Source organism: Anoplophora glabripennis, unplaced genomic scaffold (assembly GCF_000390285.2).
Source record: "Anoplophora glabripennis isolate ALB-LARVAE unplaced genomic scaffold, Agla_2.0 scaffold1312, whole genome shotgun sequence".
NCBI lineage: Eukaryota > Metazoa > Arthropoda > Insecta > Coleoptera > Cerambycidae > Anoplophora > Anoplophora glabripennis.
This window is the reverse complement of record NW_019417544.1, coordinates 56,577-70,472: the sequence shown is the minus strand read 5'-3', so window position 1 is coordinate 70,472 and position 13,896 is coordinate 56,577. Positions and strand designations below refer to the sequence as shown.

The window sequence follows — 13,896 nt, the reverse complement described above, 5'->3', positions numbered from 1 at the left end:
GCTTACTTAGTTTCGTTAATAAAGACATATCATCCGTTACTGAGTATATTATCTATAAAATTCAATTAATAAGTTCACATCCCATTCGTGTCCATCTTTAAATTATAAAAAGGTCAATGTATGAATAATAAAAAAGGATCGTCTGCTTTCCCGAAAGTTATAATTCTAGATGATATTGAATATAAGAGTGGAAAGATAATATTAGATACATTTGTTAAACATTTCAGTAGTGTATACAGGGTGTGGCGTGTAATCTATAAAAATTAAACTACAGCTTCCTGATGATATATTGTAATAGAAAAGTCTTATCCGAAAATGTTCTACCTTCGCGTTTTATTGTAAATTAAAGTTCATTTATTCAGCGAAAATGAAGGCCGACCTTGTGTTATTTATTAAAAACTTTGGAAATATTTTTACACGTTAATGCAGTCAATTCATTTTGTATTTGTATTGACTTCATTATTCACTTAATTATTAAATATTAAGCATCGTGCATCGATCCATCAGTGCTGTTAAAAAGGGGAAGATTCCAGACAAAGTTTTTATTTTGTAATTCCACGATAGTGACAGTGTAATTTTTATAAAGAATTTAAAAAATGAGAATAGCGTGCTGATTACATTAAAAATGAGATTCTTATTTCTTACTTTGCTTAATTATTTAGTTTGCGCACAAACTAGTTTTACAATGAACCGAGAAAACAATGCATTTACTCTTTCCGAACTTGTCGATATCGTGTTAGTGTATGGTGTAGCCGGAGAATATGCGCTCGCGGCGACTAGGTTGTACCGAGAACGATGGCCACAACGTCACCCCCCATGTGCATGTACAATCCTACAGTGCGTTCAGCGGCTGCGAGACACGGGAATTGTTATTCCTCGAGGAGAAGGACATGGTCAGCAAGTGAACCTTAATGTTCAAGATGCAGTGTTGGAAAATCTCGACGAAGAGCCCACAATTAGTACTCTACGACTCGCACAGCTAGTAGGAACCTCACCTCGTACCGTACATCGCGTCTTAAGGTGCCAGCTGTTACACCCCTATCATCTGCAACCAGTTCAACAGATTTTACCCCTGGACTGTGATCAACGAATACGTTTTTGCAGATGGTTTATACGGCAATGTGCTAATCAAGTAGACGCTCCTGCTTATGTTTGTGTAACAGATGAGGCGACATTTACCCGTGATGAAGTGAATTTTCATAATATGCACATATGAGCCGACGAAAATCCCCACGAGATTAGAGAAACTCATTTTCAACATCGGTTGATAGGTAAATATTTTGGCTGGCATAATAGGCGATGTACCTACTTATGGATCCCTATTTATTTGAAGGACGACTAAATGGACCGACATATGCCGACTTTTGGAGAACCGGTTGCCTGAATTATTGGACGATGTGGCATTACAAGTTCGGGCACGCTTGTTTTTCTTCAAGATTGGGCTCCTCTACACAGTACTCGAGAAGTAACGACACTTTTGAATGAAATGTTTCCTCGGCGATGGATTGGACGCTTTGGTCCTGTACCCTGGCCACCTCGGTCACCCGATCTAACTCCAACGGACTTTTATCTTTGGAGTCACTTGAAGTCATTGGTTTACAATACTCCAATTAATACGGTGGAAGAATTGCGAAACCGTATACTTGAAGCTGCTGACACAATTAAGGGAATACCCGAATTTGAGAATCTTGCAGTAACAACAATGCATTTAAGATAATAATTATTAATTAATTATTATAATAAGGAAATATCAGTTTTTTTAATATCTATTTTTCTTAGTTTGTACTTTTGCATTGAAAAATTCCCCAAAAATTGAAAGGCATCTTTCTATCTTTCAACGACGATTTGTTTACGCGGCTAGTCTACAGCACGTAACTCATCGTACAAAACACGGACAGGACCGTTCCAGGGAAAATATTTTGATCCATAATTGAAATTTAATTTACGAAAAAAAACGCAAAAATATAACTTTTTCGTATAAGACTTTTCTATTACAAATATCGTTAGGAAGCTGTAGTTTAATTTTTATAGATTATACACGCCACAAACTGTATAACATTAATCACAAAATAGGAAATAATAATAATATGTCTCCATATGTGATTATACATTCATTCATTCCATTGTTTTATCCGGCGTCCCTCAGGGTTTTAATCTTTTTAATTCAATATAATATTACTTCAAAACAATTTAAATAAAATATATCAATGGTCATGTGATAATTTGTTACATTTTGATATAAAAAAATGTCTTACTATAACGTATGCCAAGAAAAAGAACCCTGTATTATAGGAATATAAAATAAACCATATACCGCTATCCAGGATTGAAACAGCGTACAGTACATTTGTATGCACCAATCACAACATTGGCCTACTTTTTTGTAACATAATCCTCACCGATCATGACTGAATTTATTGGTATTGTTCGATGTTTGTTATTTTCTAGTTGTTCGATAGTTTAAAGAAGATTAATCCCGAAGCTATTAAGAAATTAGTACCTATATGTGGAGATTTAGCCAAACCCAAACTTGGTACGTACAATTTTAGATGACGCATTATTATAATTATATCATCCACCTGAGCTTACATGAAAAATGAGATATGATGGGAGCTTATAGTTTTCAATGGATTTGAATCTGTGTAAAACACAATGCTGTTTTACGCCACGCTTATATTAATCCCAAACTGTCATTATTTTAACAACCTCTTTCTTACCTCCTTCTGGGAACCATATTGGTTATCACCATGTTGAATTTGTTGATTTATTGAATAAAGGGTACATGGAATGTTTTCACTTTCACTTGCTATAAATTTGAATCTGAATAAATAAATGGTTAACTTAGTTTAAGGCGCCATCTTGAGTCGGCCATTTTCAATTATTTTCAAATTTTCTTTAAATTTTTATGCGTCAGCAAATGTAGTTCAGCAATTAAGAGTGGTATGGTTTACTACAAACATTGGCCATTTTATGGGATATTTTTAAATTTTATACGAAATATTGGATCCGCCGTGTTACGTATTTAAAAAAGTGTCCTTAACACTTATTTTATATAGCATTTTTTTCATTTTTTAAGCTTTTTAAAAGTTCAGCAATTAAAAGTGGTATGGTTTATTACAAACATTGGCCATTTTATGGGATATTTTTAAATTTTATACGAAATACTGGATCCGCCGTGTTACGTATTTAAAAAAGTGTCCTTAACACTTACTTTATATAGCATTTTTGTTCATTTTTTAAGCTTTTTAAACTCAAAATACTATTAATAATTCCATTTTCATAAATTTGACAATGTTTTTTTTTTAGCTTATAGCCAGCATATTGTGTCGCCATTTTGTTTTTTTCATAAACAGCTTGTAGCAATTGAAAGTAGACATTTAAAAGAAAATTTTGGTACATGAAATAATAAATATACTTTGCGCCATTAACTTTGATCTTCTTCACACTTTTATCATTAGAATCTTCTACTAAAAATTGAAAGTAACGCGGCCCATTCAAATGTTCAGGTAGAAAATGCGGTCCAATTAAACGATCGCCATATACTCCTGCCCATACATTGACTCCGAATCTCCTCTGAAAGCTAAACCGACGAGTAGTGTGCGGGTTTTCATCTGACCAAATGTGACTATTATGGCTGCAAAGAAATTAGCTATGTTTCACTTTAAATAAAATTTAATATTGAAGTTACTAAACTCCAAGTGTTCAAATAATTTAAATTTCATTTCATAACCATTTCAATTTCATTACAGAAATAATGACACAAAAAACTAACACTCACTAGATAAATTATAAAGAGAGGGAGAAATGTATGTAGTATTTAAATATTGATTGTAATAGAAGATAAAAAACAATCGGACGGAGACAAATAAACAACTCGGTACGTGTTTCCAACCTAGGCTAATCTGTGTCGAGGTCATTAACCTTCTAATTTACACGTGCACTATAGACTAGGAGCCAGACAGGGTTCCGTTGCCAATCAGAGTGCCACGGGTGCAAATAACTTATTCTAAAGTATTTTGACCTCCTGAATCCAAAAAACTTGGTCGCAAAGCCTGAAAGTGGTCTGTTTAATTGTTATCAACAAATTAAACGTTTAAACGGCTGTAAAAAGTTTATTTTTATAGCTAGTACACGGAACCCTATCTGGCTCCTAGACTAATACGAACTGTAGTAGGATCGTATTCCATACAAAGTAGATCAAAAAGTTGTCGGTCTTTTATCAAAGGAAAATCGTGTCATCAAATTGAATGTAATGAATAGGGATGATTGTTTTCGAATGTACGGTTATTTTATTATTTTTAATATTATTAAACTTTTCACGTTTTATAATTTATTATGTTAAATAATACACAGTTTTAGTATTTCAATTTATTATTCAATATGCAGTTGCGTATAACCAATGTTTACATAATAAATGTAAACTTTGGTGTAACTAAGGTAGGTATTTATTGTTTTTGAGAAAGCAATACTTTTGTTTTTTACATGTTTAAAATGCCAGCACGAGTAAAACAGCATTCATCCGTCCAGAGCACTTTGTTAATAAAGTTAGGTTCTGCTGCATTTCGATTTAGGAACCAATTGCAAAATTCAAGACGATTGGGGAAATTAGCTGCTTCTAAAGCGTGAACTTTTTGAAAATGTGTGCGGGAAAAATGCGGGAGATATGGAGGGTGGTAGATTTGAATAAACGCTTTAAATTGTTTGTTAATGGTTTTGTAACCGTGTGTAATGTATTTTGTATATTCGAGTATTTAGTGTGCCGACTTTCTTTATTTGATAAAATACAGTGTGCCTACAAATTTATTTATTTTCTTTCAACGAAAGTTGACTTCGAGAAGTCAGGCTTGTTAAAACATTTTGCACTAAGTTAATACAACTATTAAAATTATTTATAATAAAATGCAGCATGATCCTTTATTTACTTGCATTTTATTGGTTTCGTACATATGTATCGGTATACTAAAGCGGATTAAGTAAATGTGTAATAAATAATTTGGTTTAGGTATCTAAGCAACAGAGTTTTTATATAGAAGCAGATCTCTCTGAATTGAATTTAAAAAACGATTATTTGTGTACTTGACAAAAAAAATAAATAAAATATAGAAAACTTCACTTTGCTCATAATTTCCTCATTATTATAACAAAACAGAAGATACAGTCCATTAACATTATCTTATGGTGATCAGTTAAGCTGCATCATAAGATTTGGTCACTCTTCGAACGGGATATAAAGAAAAATTCAGCCCTAAGTCCCTACGCATTTTTTAAAAGGTAAAAAAGATTAATTCCTTATTTCAAGTTTATAGTAGTCCCCCCAAGTCAGAAACATCCAACAGTACAATCTTCAAAGATCAATGTTTCATCCAGGATTACTTTGAAACTACCCTAGAGTAAACTCTAAGTTTTCACCTATGGAATAATTGGCAATTCCGTGGAAGTTCAAAGTTAGCTTCAACTAACTTAGGGGTCAAGGGGGGATAGCTTTCAGTAAGATTAGAAACCTATGTCTCTGCTGGTCACTTGTTGAGGCGCCAAGTGATTTACCACTAGTACTAAATTACTTTAAGGAATTCGGCTTAATAAAAAGAGAAACAAAAACTGAAATACATCAATTTAAAATATAGAAGTTAGTTACAGTTGTATTTTTTTTACTTAAAATTGTAAGTTACTCAAATAAATATTAATCTAAACTATTGATGACTGAAAAAAATAGAAAGGTTATACAGAACGGAGTGATATGTCGTTTAGTCCTCTGGCCAACACAAAAACCTTCCATGCTAATGGTGTGCACGGTTATAAGCGGAAAAGCGGTTGATGGCAATGGCTTATAGCAAGTGGTCCAGCAACAGCTGCAGTGGTGGCTCGGATGGCAGTGGCGTATACGAAGACCAGACCCAGGCTGTGTACGAGTACTCGTTATTCCTCGTAGATGTGTCAAAGGCCAGAGCAGGTTTACATGAAAAATAATTTCAAGCCAGATCACCAATAATGTACAATAAGTTTTAAAAACAAACAAAATTTTCAAAAGTTACAAATGTGAATAGGTTATTAACTATGCTACTTATAATTAATGATGATTAAAATTTTAATCAGTAACAGGGACTAAGTCTCACCCTGTATACAAACTTTTGAAGAAAGTTCGTAATGATGAAAAGAAAACGATATAATGTGACTATAAAAATATCACCCTGTAGGTGAAAACATAATTTAAGCTCAATAACAAATTACTCGATGACTAAAATTTACAACAATAATTCTACTAAAAACTTGCAAAAGTTAAAATATGAAAATGGAGATTCGAAAACAAGTTATTTTATCACAACCCGAAGATATTAATAAACAGAAGTGACGATCAAGAAAGTACTATCAATTGAAACACGGAAGTAAATAAAATTAGTTTTGCAAATAAAAATCACTAAAATTTGCAAAAAGGTATAGTAAATATCGTTAAAATTTCAACTAAAATGACCGGCTAAAAAGTATGGTTAAAACTGAAATTGACAGTGATTAGCTCACAAAATGGCGGTAACGGATATGACGTAGGTATACTGAGAATTCTAGAACATTCGATACTAATCAATAAAAGACTACAACGATCGCGGTAATAAGCAAGGAAAAAATATATATAAAACAATATACAGGGTGTCTCATAATTAGCTGCCAACCCTGAACAGGCCGATTCTATGATCAAAACTAAGTAAAAAAGTTCATATGAACATGGGTCCGGAAATGCTTCCTAAGGGCACAGGGACCCATTGAAGAGGGAGGAATGGAAATCATTTTTTTGCAATATCTCTCAATCGCGTTGTGATAAATGAATGAAATTTGGTATACACAGCTAAATTTTGATGAGCAATTTGATGGACTAATCCATTTATTTCCACAAGGTCCATTGGGGTGGGTACGGGGGGGCCCTTGGTACTTTGCGTGTGTAACTTTTTCATCTTTGACTTTTTAACAAATTGGACAGCAAATTCCGTTTTCCCGAACTGTTTTACGTTAAAAAGGTACTCTTGTTTCAAATCGTTATCTTTAACGGTTTCTGAGAAAATCGCTCTTGAATTAATCCCACTTTGGTCAATTTCATAGTAATTTAAACAAAAAATAATAATAATAATTTTCCTTTCCTCTCTTTTCCATTTAAAGGATTAATTTTTATTTAATTTAATTTTTTATTATTATTTTTTTATTAAAATTAGATTAAATTTAAACAAAATATTTTTTTTTGTTTAAATTACTATGAAATTGACCAAAGTGGGATTAATTCAAGAGCGATTTTCTCAGAAACCGTTAAAGATAACGATTTGAAACAAGAGTACCTTTTTAACGTAAAACAGTTCGGGAAAACGGAATTTGCTGTCCAATTTGTTAAAAAGTCAAAGATGAAAAAGTTACACACGCAAAGTACCAAGGGCCCCCCCGTACCCACCCCAATGGACCTTGTGGAAATAAATGGATTAGTCCATCAAATTGCTCATCAAAATTTAGCTGTGTATACCAAATTTCATTCATTTATCACAACGCGATTGAGAGATATTGCAAAAAAATGATTTCCATTCCTCCCTCTTCAATGGGTCCCTGTGCCCTTAGGAAGCATTTCCGGACCCATGTTTGTGTGAACTTTTTTACTTAGTTTTGATCATAGAATCGGCCTGTTCAGGGTTGGCAGCTAATAATGAGATAATATAGATATAGGTGTTAGGACAGCTGGAAAATCACAAATCGATATTTTGGTTAGATTTCAGATATATTTCGGCAGATAGGCTACTCACGGTTAACAACACTATTACACTTGTGAATTCCCTGTGATTTCAGAACCCACAGAAACGGTAACTACTCTTAGCAGGTAAGCCCTCACCAATTAAGAAAAATCAGTAAGAACCCATCTGCTTGAGCGGAACACGACAAGGTGAAGGTCCTAAAATTTCGTCAACACGGATAGTGGACTCTCCAAAATGAATTTTTCTGATTCAAGGAACCACGGGGATATTCAGCAACCACCTGTAAACAATCACAGGCCACAATTCGGGACTACGTTATAGTAACGAACACTCGTGACTATACACCCAAAAACAACGTATCTGCAGGAAATATTAAACTTTACAATATGGTTGTACACTCTACTTTAACTAATTACACAAAAATCGATATTCAAACAATGGATGACTGAAATTAACTTTTGATTTTCCAAATTTCCACGCCTAATTAACAAAACACGTCCGTCTCGATTGCGAGTCACGCCCGATCTCCTAGCTGTTAGTTTTCTCTCCACAGCGCCACTGTGAATTTGACAAATAAATGGTTTAGCATTTAAAAATCAGGCAACCACGACGTACGGTAAAGTTAATATAATAAATTTCGTAATTTGACTAAAGTTAACACGATACAAAACAGGAATTTAGGATTAAAAAAAGACAGTGGACAAATCGAATAATACCTAAATATCTTATTTCCATCTTCGTTAAATTAATGTAGAAATATATAAATTTTTAGGTTTAACCGAAGAAGACACCCAAACTCTTATTGAAAACGTGGACATCATCTACCATGGAGCAGCTTCAGTAAGATTCGATGATCACCTGAGAGATGCAGTACTACTGAATACAAGAGCTACTAAAGAAGTAGTAGACATAGCTTTGCAAGCAAAGAAGTTAATAACGTTTGTGCATATATCTACTGCATATTGTAATTGCGATAAATTCGAAATAGAGGAAAAAATATATCCAGCACATGCCGATTGGAAAAGTACTATAACATTGGCGGAACAAGTTGATCAACACACTTTAAGTATTCTGTCACCGAAATATATTTATCCTTTACCAAATACTTACACATTTGCAAAATCTTTATCTGAACATGTCGTTAACGATTTGTGCAAAGGCAAACTACTTGCAACCATTGTAAGGCCTTCAATTGGTAAGTAAATCAAGAAAACTGAAATTTAAAAGTTTATAGATATTTATTTATTGTATTTTAATTAATTTGTCAAATTTTACAGCAATATAAATATTATTTTTATATCAAATATTTTTCTCTCTGAGGAAAATCAGGATGCACTACACAGGGTGTCCCAGTGTCAGCACATAAAAATTTACTAGCGGGTAGACCAGACCAAAATAAGATTAAAATTCTTATAAAATGTTTTTCTGCGATGCACTCTCACTGAGTTACTGGGTATTTATTTATTTATTTATTTATTTATTTATTTATTTATTTATTTATTTATTTATTTATTTATTTATTTATTTATTTATTTTCACCATTTTGGACACATTGATATGTACATATGGTAAGTCACATTTGTAAATACACATTAAAAGTAATCTACATTCACGTCACAACATAGAAAAATTTATAATTTGAACTTGCGTTTTGAAAAGGTTAAAATACTTCACATTTACACTAAATTAAACGCACAATGTATACTTTTATCACAAAAATAGCAATGACAATATGTATCTATTGCCTGAAATTATATTATAGTCACTCAACTATTATTTTCAGATTTGAGATATTCTAATACACTATAAAAGGCATTACCCAATAAAAATTATTTTATTTTAATTTTAAATTTACTATAGTACGTAATAGTTTTAATATTGTTTGGCAGTCTATTGAATAAAACAATGGCATTGTAATATGGGGAGCGTTCAAAAAAAGTGGTGCGATGTTTTGGTATGCTTAATAATGAAACCCCATGCCTAGTGTTGTATGAATGGTAATATGAGCAAGACTTAAAAATATGTTAATTTTTTTTAGCAAAAGTAATGGATTTCAATATATGTATATATATCGACGGTAAAGTGAGGAGTTTTTTTTTCTTTGAAAATAGGTTTACAACTGTCAGTGGGCAGTACTCTATACAGGGTGGTCCAAATTTTATTCAGGAAACTTCGAGGACAGATAGATCTCTTTAAAATAATAAAAGTTTGCCTTATAAACATAGGTCTGGAACGGCCTCGTTTTAGAGAAACAGGGTGTTGAAGTTGTTAAAAAAATATTTTTTGTTTATATCTCAGGAATCTATTAACCGATCTCAATAAAATTTGCTACAAATAATGTACGATAACAGACCTTGCATTCCTTAAAATATGAGCTCTAAAGGTTTAACCAGTGGTGTACATCTGGACAGGGGTCACCCCTTTTTATAAAAAAAACCTACGCCACTGTATTTTTTACAAGTTATTGTAACGGATTTATATTCTAATCCCACTAAATACGTAAAAAAGGTGACTTGAATTTTTTCACAAAGGGATTGTATTGGTATGAATAACTTGAGAACGGTGAACTTTAGGGAAAAAAATCAAGTTACCTTTTTTACGTATTTTGTGCATTAGAATACAAATTCGTTACAATAGCTTGTAAAAAATACAGTGGCGTAGGTTATTTTTTTATAAAAAACGGGGCGACCATGTCCAGTTGTACACCACTGGTTGAAGGCCTACTATCATACATTATCTGTACTAAATTTTATTGAAATCGGTCTATGGATTCCGGAGATATAAACAAAAAATATATTTTTTAACAACTTCAACACCCTGTATCTCTAAAACGAGGCCGTTCCAGTCCTATGTATTTATAAGGCAAACACCTATTATTTTAAAAAGATCTATCTGCTCTCGAAGTTTCCTGCATAAAATTCGGACCACCCTGTATATTAACCTTAATAATCGCTTTTGAGCTATAAAAAGACGATTAATTTCTCTTCCACGACCCCAGCATATTGTATTATACGACAGATATGAATATTTTATGCTAGAGCGTAATATGCGTACATACAACTTTCATCAAGAGAAGATTTTAGTCGCAACAATGCGAAATATGCTTTATTCATTTGCTTACATACGTGGTCAATGTGATCATCATAAGTCAGTTTAGAATCAAAATATGTTCCTAGAAGCTTGATGTTTGTTGAGAGTGTAAATGCGCTATGTATAATGGAATGACTTGGAAGTAATTTCAGTATACCGAAGTTAATTATTGTTAAAGTTTTATCCTCATTTAGCATAAATTTATTACGATCGCACCAAGTACTGAAATTGAAATTGTTTTGAAAAAAATAATAACTTTCCGCAATAACTCAAATACTCTCTCAGGGATTTAAATAATTTTTGGGTGAAGTGTACTTGAATTAAAGGTCATTAAAACTACATGGTGCTTATTTCGATCTGACGCCAGTGGTGGCCTAGGCCAACTTGTCCTCAAGGATATGTCATCATAATTTTTGCATATCCTAGTTTTATGTAATTTGATTAAGTTTTCTTGAATCTGCAATCGATACTGATCAAAAATGTGCTTTTGTTTCATAGCTCAAAAATGAACCGTTTTCGAGTAAATTGGGTCTAAAGTATCGACTGCATTAATTCGTAAAAATGCATATACAGATTTTATTTGGTGCTATCTAGTAGGTAGGTATCTGCCATTATAAAAAATAAAGATGTTTACAAGCGTACATGTCAAAATTAATTACAGTACCTACTCGAAGTTGCGAGAAATTAAATTTCCAAAACAACAAGTTATTGAGTATTATGAACTTTTCCAACAACGAGTATGCCGATGATATTTATCTACGGTTTCTGTGATGGAAATTTATTGGCGGCCTCACGAGAATATCTACGCAAGTTTCCAAACACAGCACGTATTGCAACGAGTTTTCCAAAGAGTCCGTGAGACCGGGAGTGTTATAATTGGAAATGCCAGAATAAGAGGTAATTTGGAAGATGTAAACATTTTAGAAGAAAATGTAATAGACGCTGTTGTTGATTATCCTTCCACCAGTGCCCGAAGAATATAAAGGCAAGTGAACACGAAGCAGCGTCTGGAGAATTTTAAACCGAGAAGAACTTCACCCATACCACCTATATAAAGTACAAACATTGCATCCTGGTGATTCCGAAAAAGGATACAATTTTGCAGGAGGTTGTTAGAAAATATCCATAATGACAAAAATTTCCATTAAAAGATATTGTGGAGCGATGAAACTATCTTTACGAGAAATGGTATAAATAATTTAAAAAATTTTCATGTCTGGTCCATTGAAAATCCGCATGTGATATGACCCTCCGCGTTTCAAAGAAGATTCTCCAAAAATGTCTGGGGAGGAATCTTCAACGGAGTCATTCTGTCTCCTCAGATTGTTTAAATTCAGAGAGATACACGGAGTTTTTAGAAAATATTGTTGATGGCGTACTATCTTTAAGAAATCAAATGTACCACCAACAAGATGAAGCACCTACCCGTAGCGGAAGACAGGTATCAGCGTGGCTCGATTGACATTTCCCACAACGCTGGATTGGGAAAAATGGACCTATTATGTGGCCTCCCTGGTTCCCTGACCTCAACCCACTTGATTTTTTTACTAGGGTCATATGAAGCATCCGGTGCATACTAAACTCAGTAACGCGAGAGACGATTTACTTCAAAAAATTAAAGCAGCCGCCGAGCAAATTCAAGCAACCGTTGATTTGCGAAGGGTTTACAATTCCTGTCAAACGATGTTGGGCAAGCATTCAAGTAAATGGTAAGCATTTCGAGCATTTATTGAAATAATTGTTTTCTATTTTATTTCTATTTCTATTTATTTTTAATATTATCATTTTGCTAACATAGTTTCGTTTCTGTTCCATAATTTTCAATTTAATTTTTAGTTAGACGTAACAAAATATTAAATAAATCATAGAAACCTTGTTTAGTCTCTTCATATTCATTCAGCTGCCTGGGAAACTGTACCTCAACGGTTAATAACTTTGATTTTTATAATGACAGGTACTTACTAGATAACAAATAAAATCTTTACCTGCATTTTTCTACGAATTAATGCAGTCCATAATTTAGATCCAATTTTCTCGAAAACGGTTCATTTTTGATCTATGAAACAAGAGCACATTTTTTGTTCAGAATCGATTGCAGATTCAGGAAAACTTAATCAAATTATATAAAACTAGGACATGCAAAAGTTATGAAAACATAACGTTGAGGACAAGTTGGCCTAGGCCGCCCCTGGCGTCAGATCGAAATAAGCACCATGTAGTTTTAAGGACCTTTAATAGATGCACACTTCACCCAAAAATTACTTAAATCCCTGAAAGGGTTTTTGAGTTATAGCGAAAAGTTATTTTTTTTTCTAAACAACACCCTGTAACTCAGTGAGAGTGCATCGCAGAAAAATATTTTATAAGAATTTCAACATAATTTTGGTCTGGTCTACTCTCTGGTAAATTTTTGTACGCTGACACTGGGACATCCTGTATTTGTTAAAAGTCAACCTGAAAAAAGATAAAATTTCCTTCAAAATAAGAGGTTGTAAAGTATTTTTGGATGAAAATTTACTGATATATGGCCGCTCAAACTTAGCCAATTTTTCGATTTTCGTCGCGTTTACCCTTATATATTATAATTCTCATTTTTTTGCAGTTTTTTAAATACAGGCACGAAAACGAAGCAAAATATCGATATAGTTCATAGGAAAAATTATGTAGAGAATTGAATTTCTCACCGAAATAGCTTATTTAAAAAATGTAAAAGGAAAATTTTATGCAAAAAATCGTTAATAAACAATTTTAAAAAAAGCAAAAAATAAGGTTTTTGGTTTTCTTTACTTTTTTAATAAAATAATTTAGTAAAAACTTGAGAATTTATGTACAATAAAGTTTATTAATAATGTATATTGTAACAAATTGGAAATACACAAAAAAATTATCACAATGGAAATATTACCTGACCGAACTTTAGATCAAAAATAAAATTAATTAAAATATAGCAGACAATAAAATAGCATTAAATTGTTAATACAAAGACTCTGAATATAAAATAAGTATCAAATAAGAATATCATATAGTATAAAGGAGATAATTTTAAATTTAACTCATAAGTGCAAAAATAATTTGAAAAAAAAAA

At 32.6% G+C, this 13,896-nt stretch overlaps 1 protein-coding gene across 2 annotated transcripts in view; it reads left to right on the top strand.

Annotated features, from left to right (window-relative positions):
• Positions 1-13,896, top strand: part of LOC108914497 (fatty acyl-CoA reductase 1-like) — a 44,426-nt gene that overhangs the window by 1,749 nt on the left and 28,781 nt on the right. For both annotated transcript variants that reach the window (XM_023456407.1, XM_023456406.1), the window contains exons 2-3: positions 2,449-2,533; positions 8,494-8,916. In XM_023456407.1, coding sequence (XP_023312175.1) covers positions 2,449-2,533; positions 8,494-8,916 — 508 coding nt within the window. The remainder of the gene's footprint in view (positions 1-2,448; positions 2,534-8,493; positions 8,917-13,896) is intronic.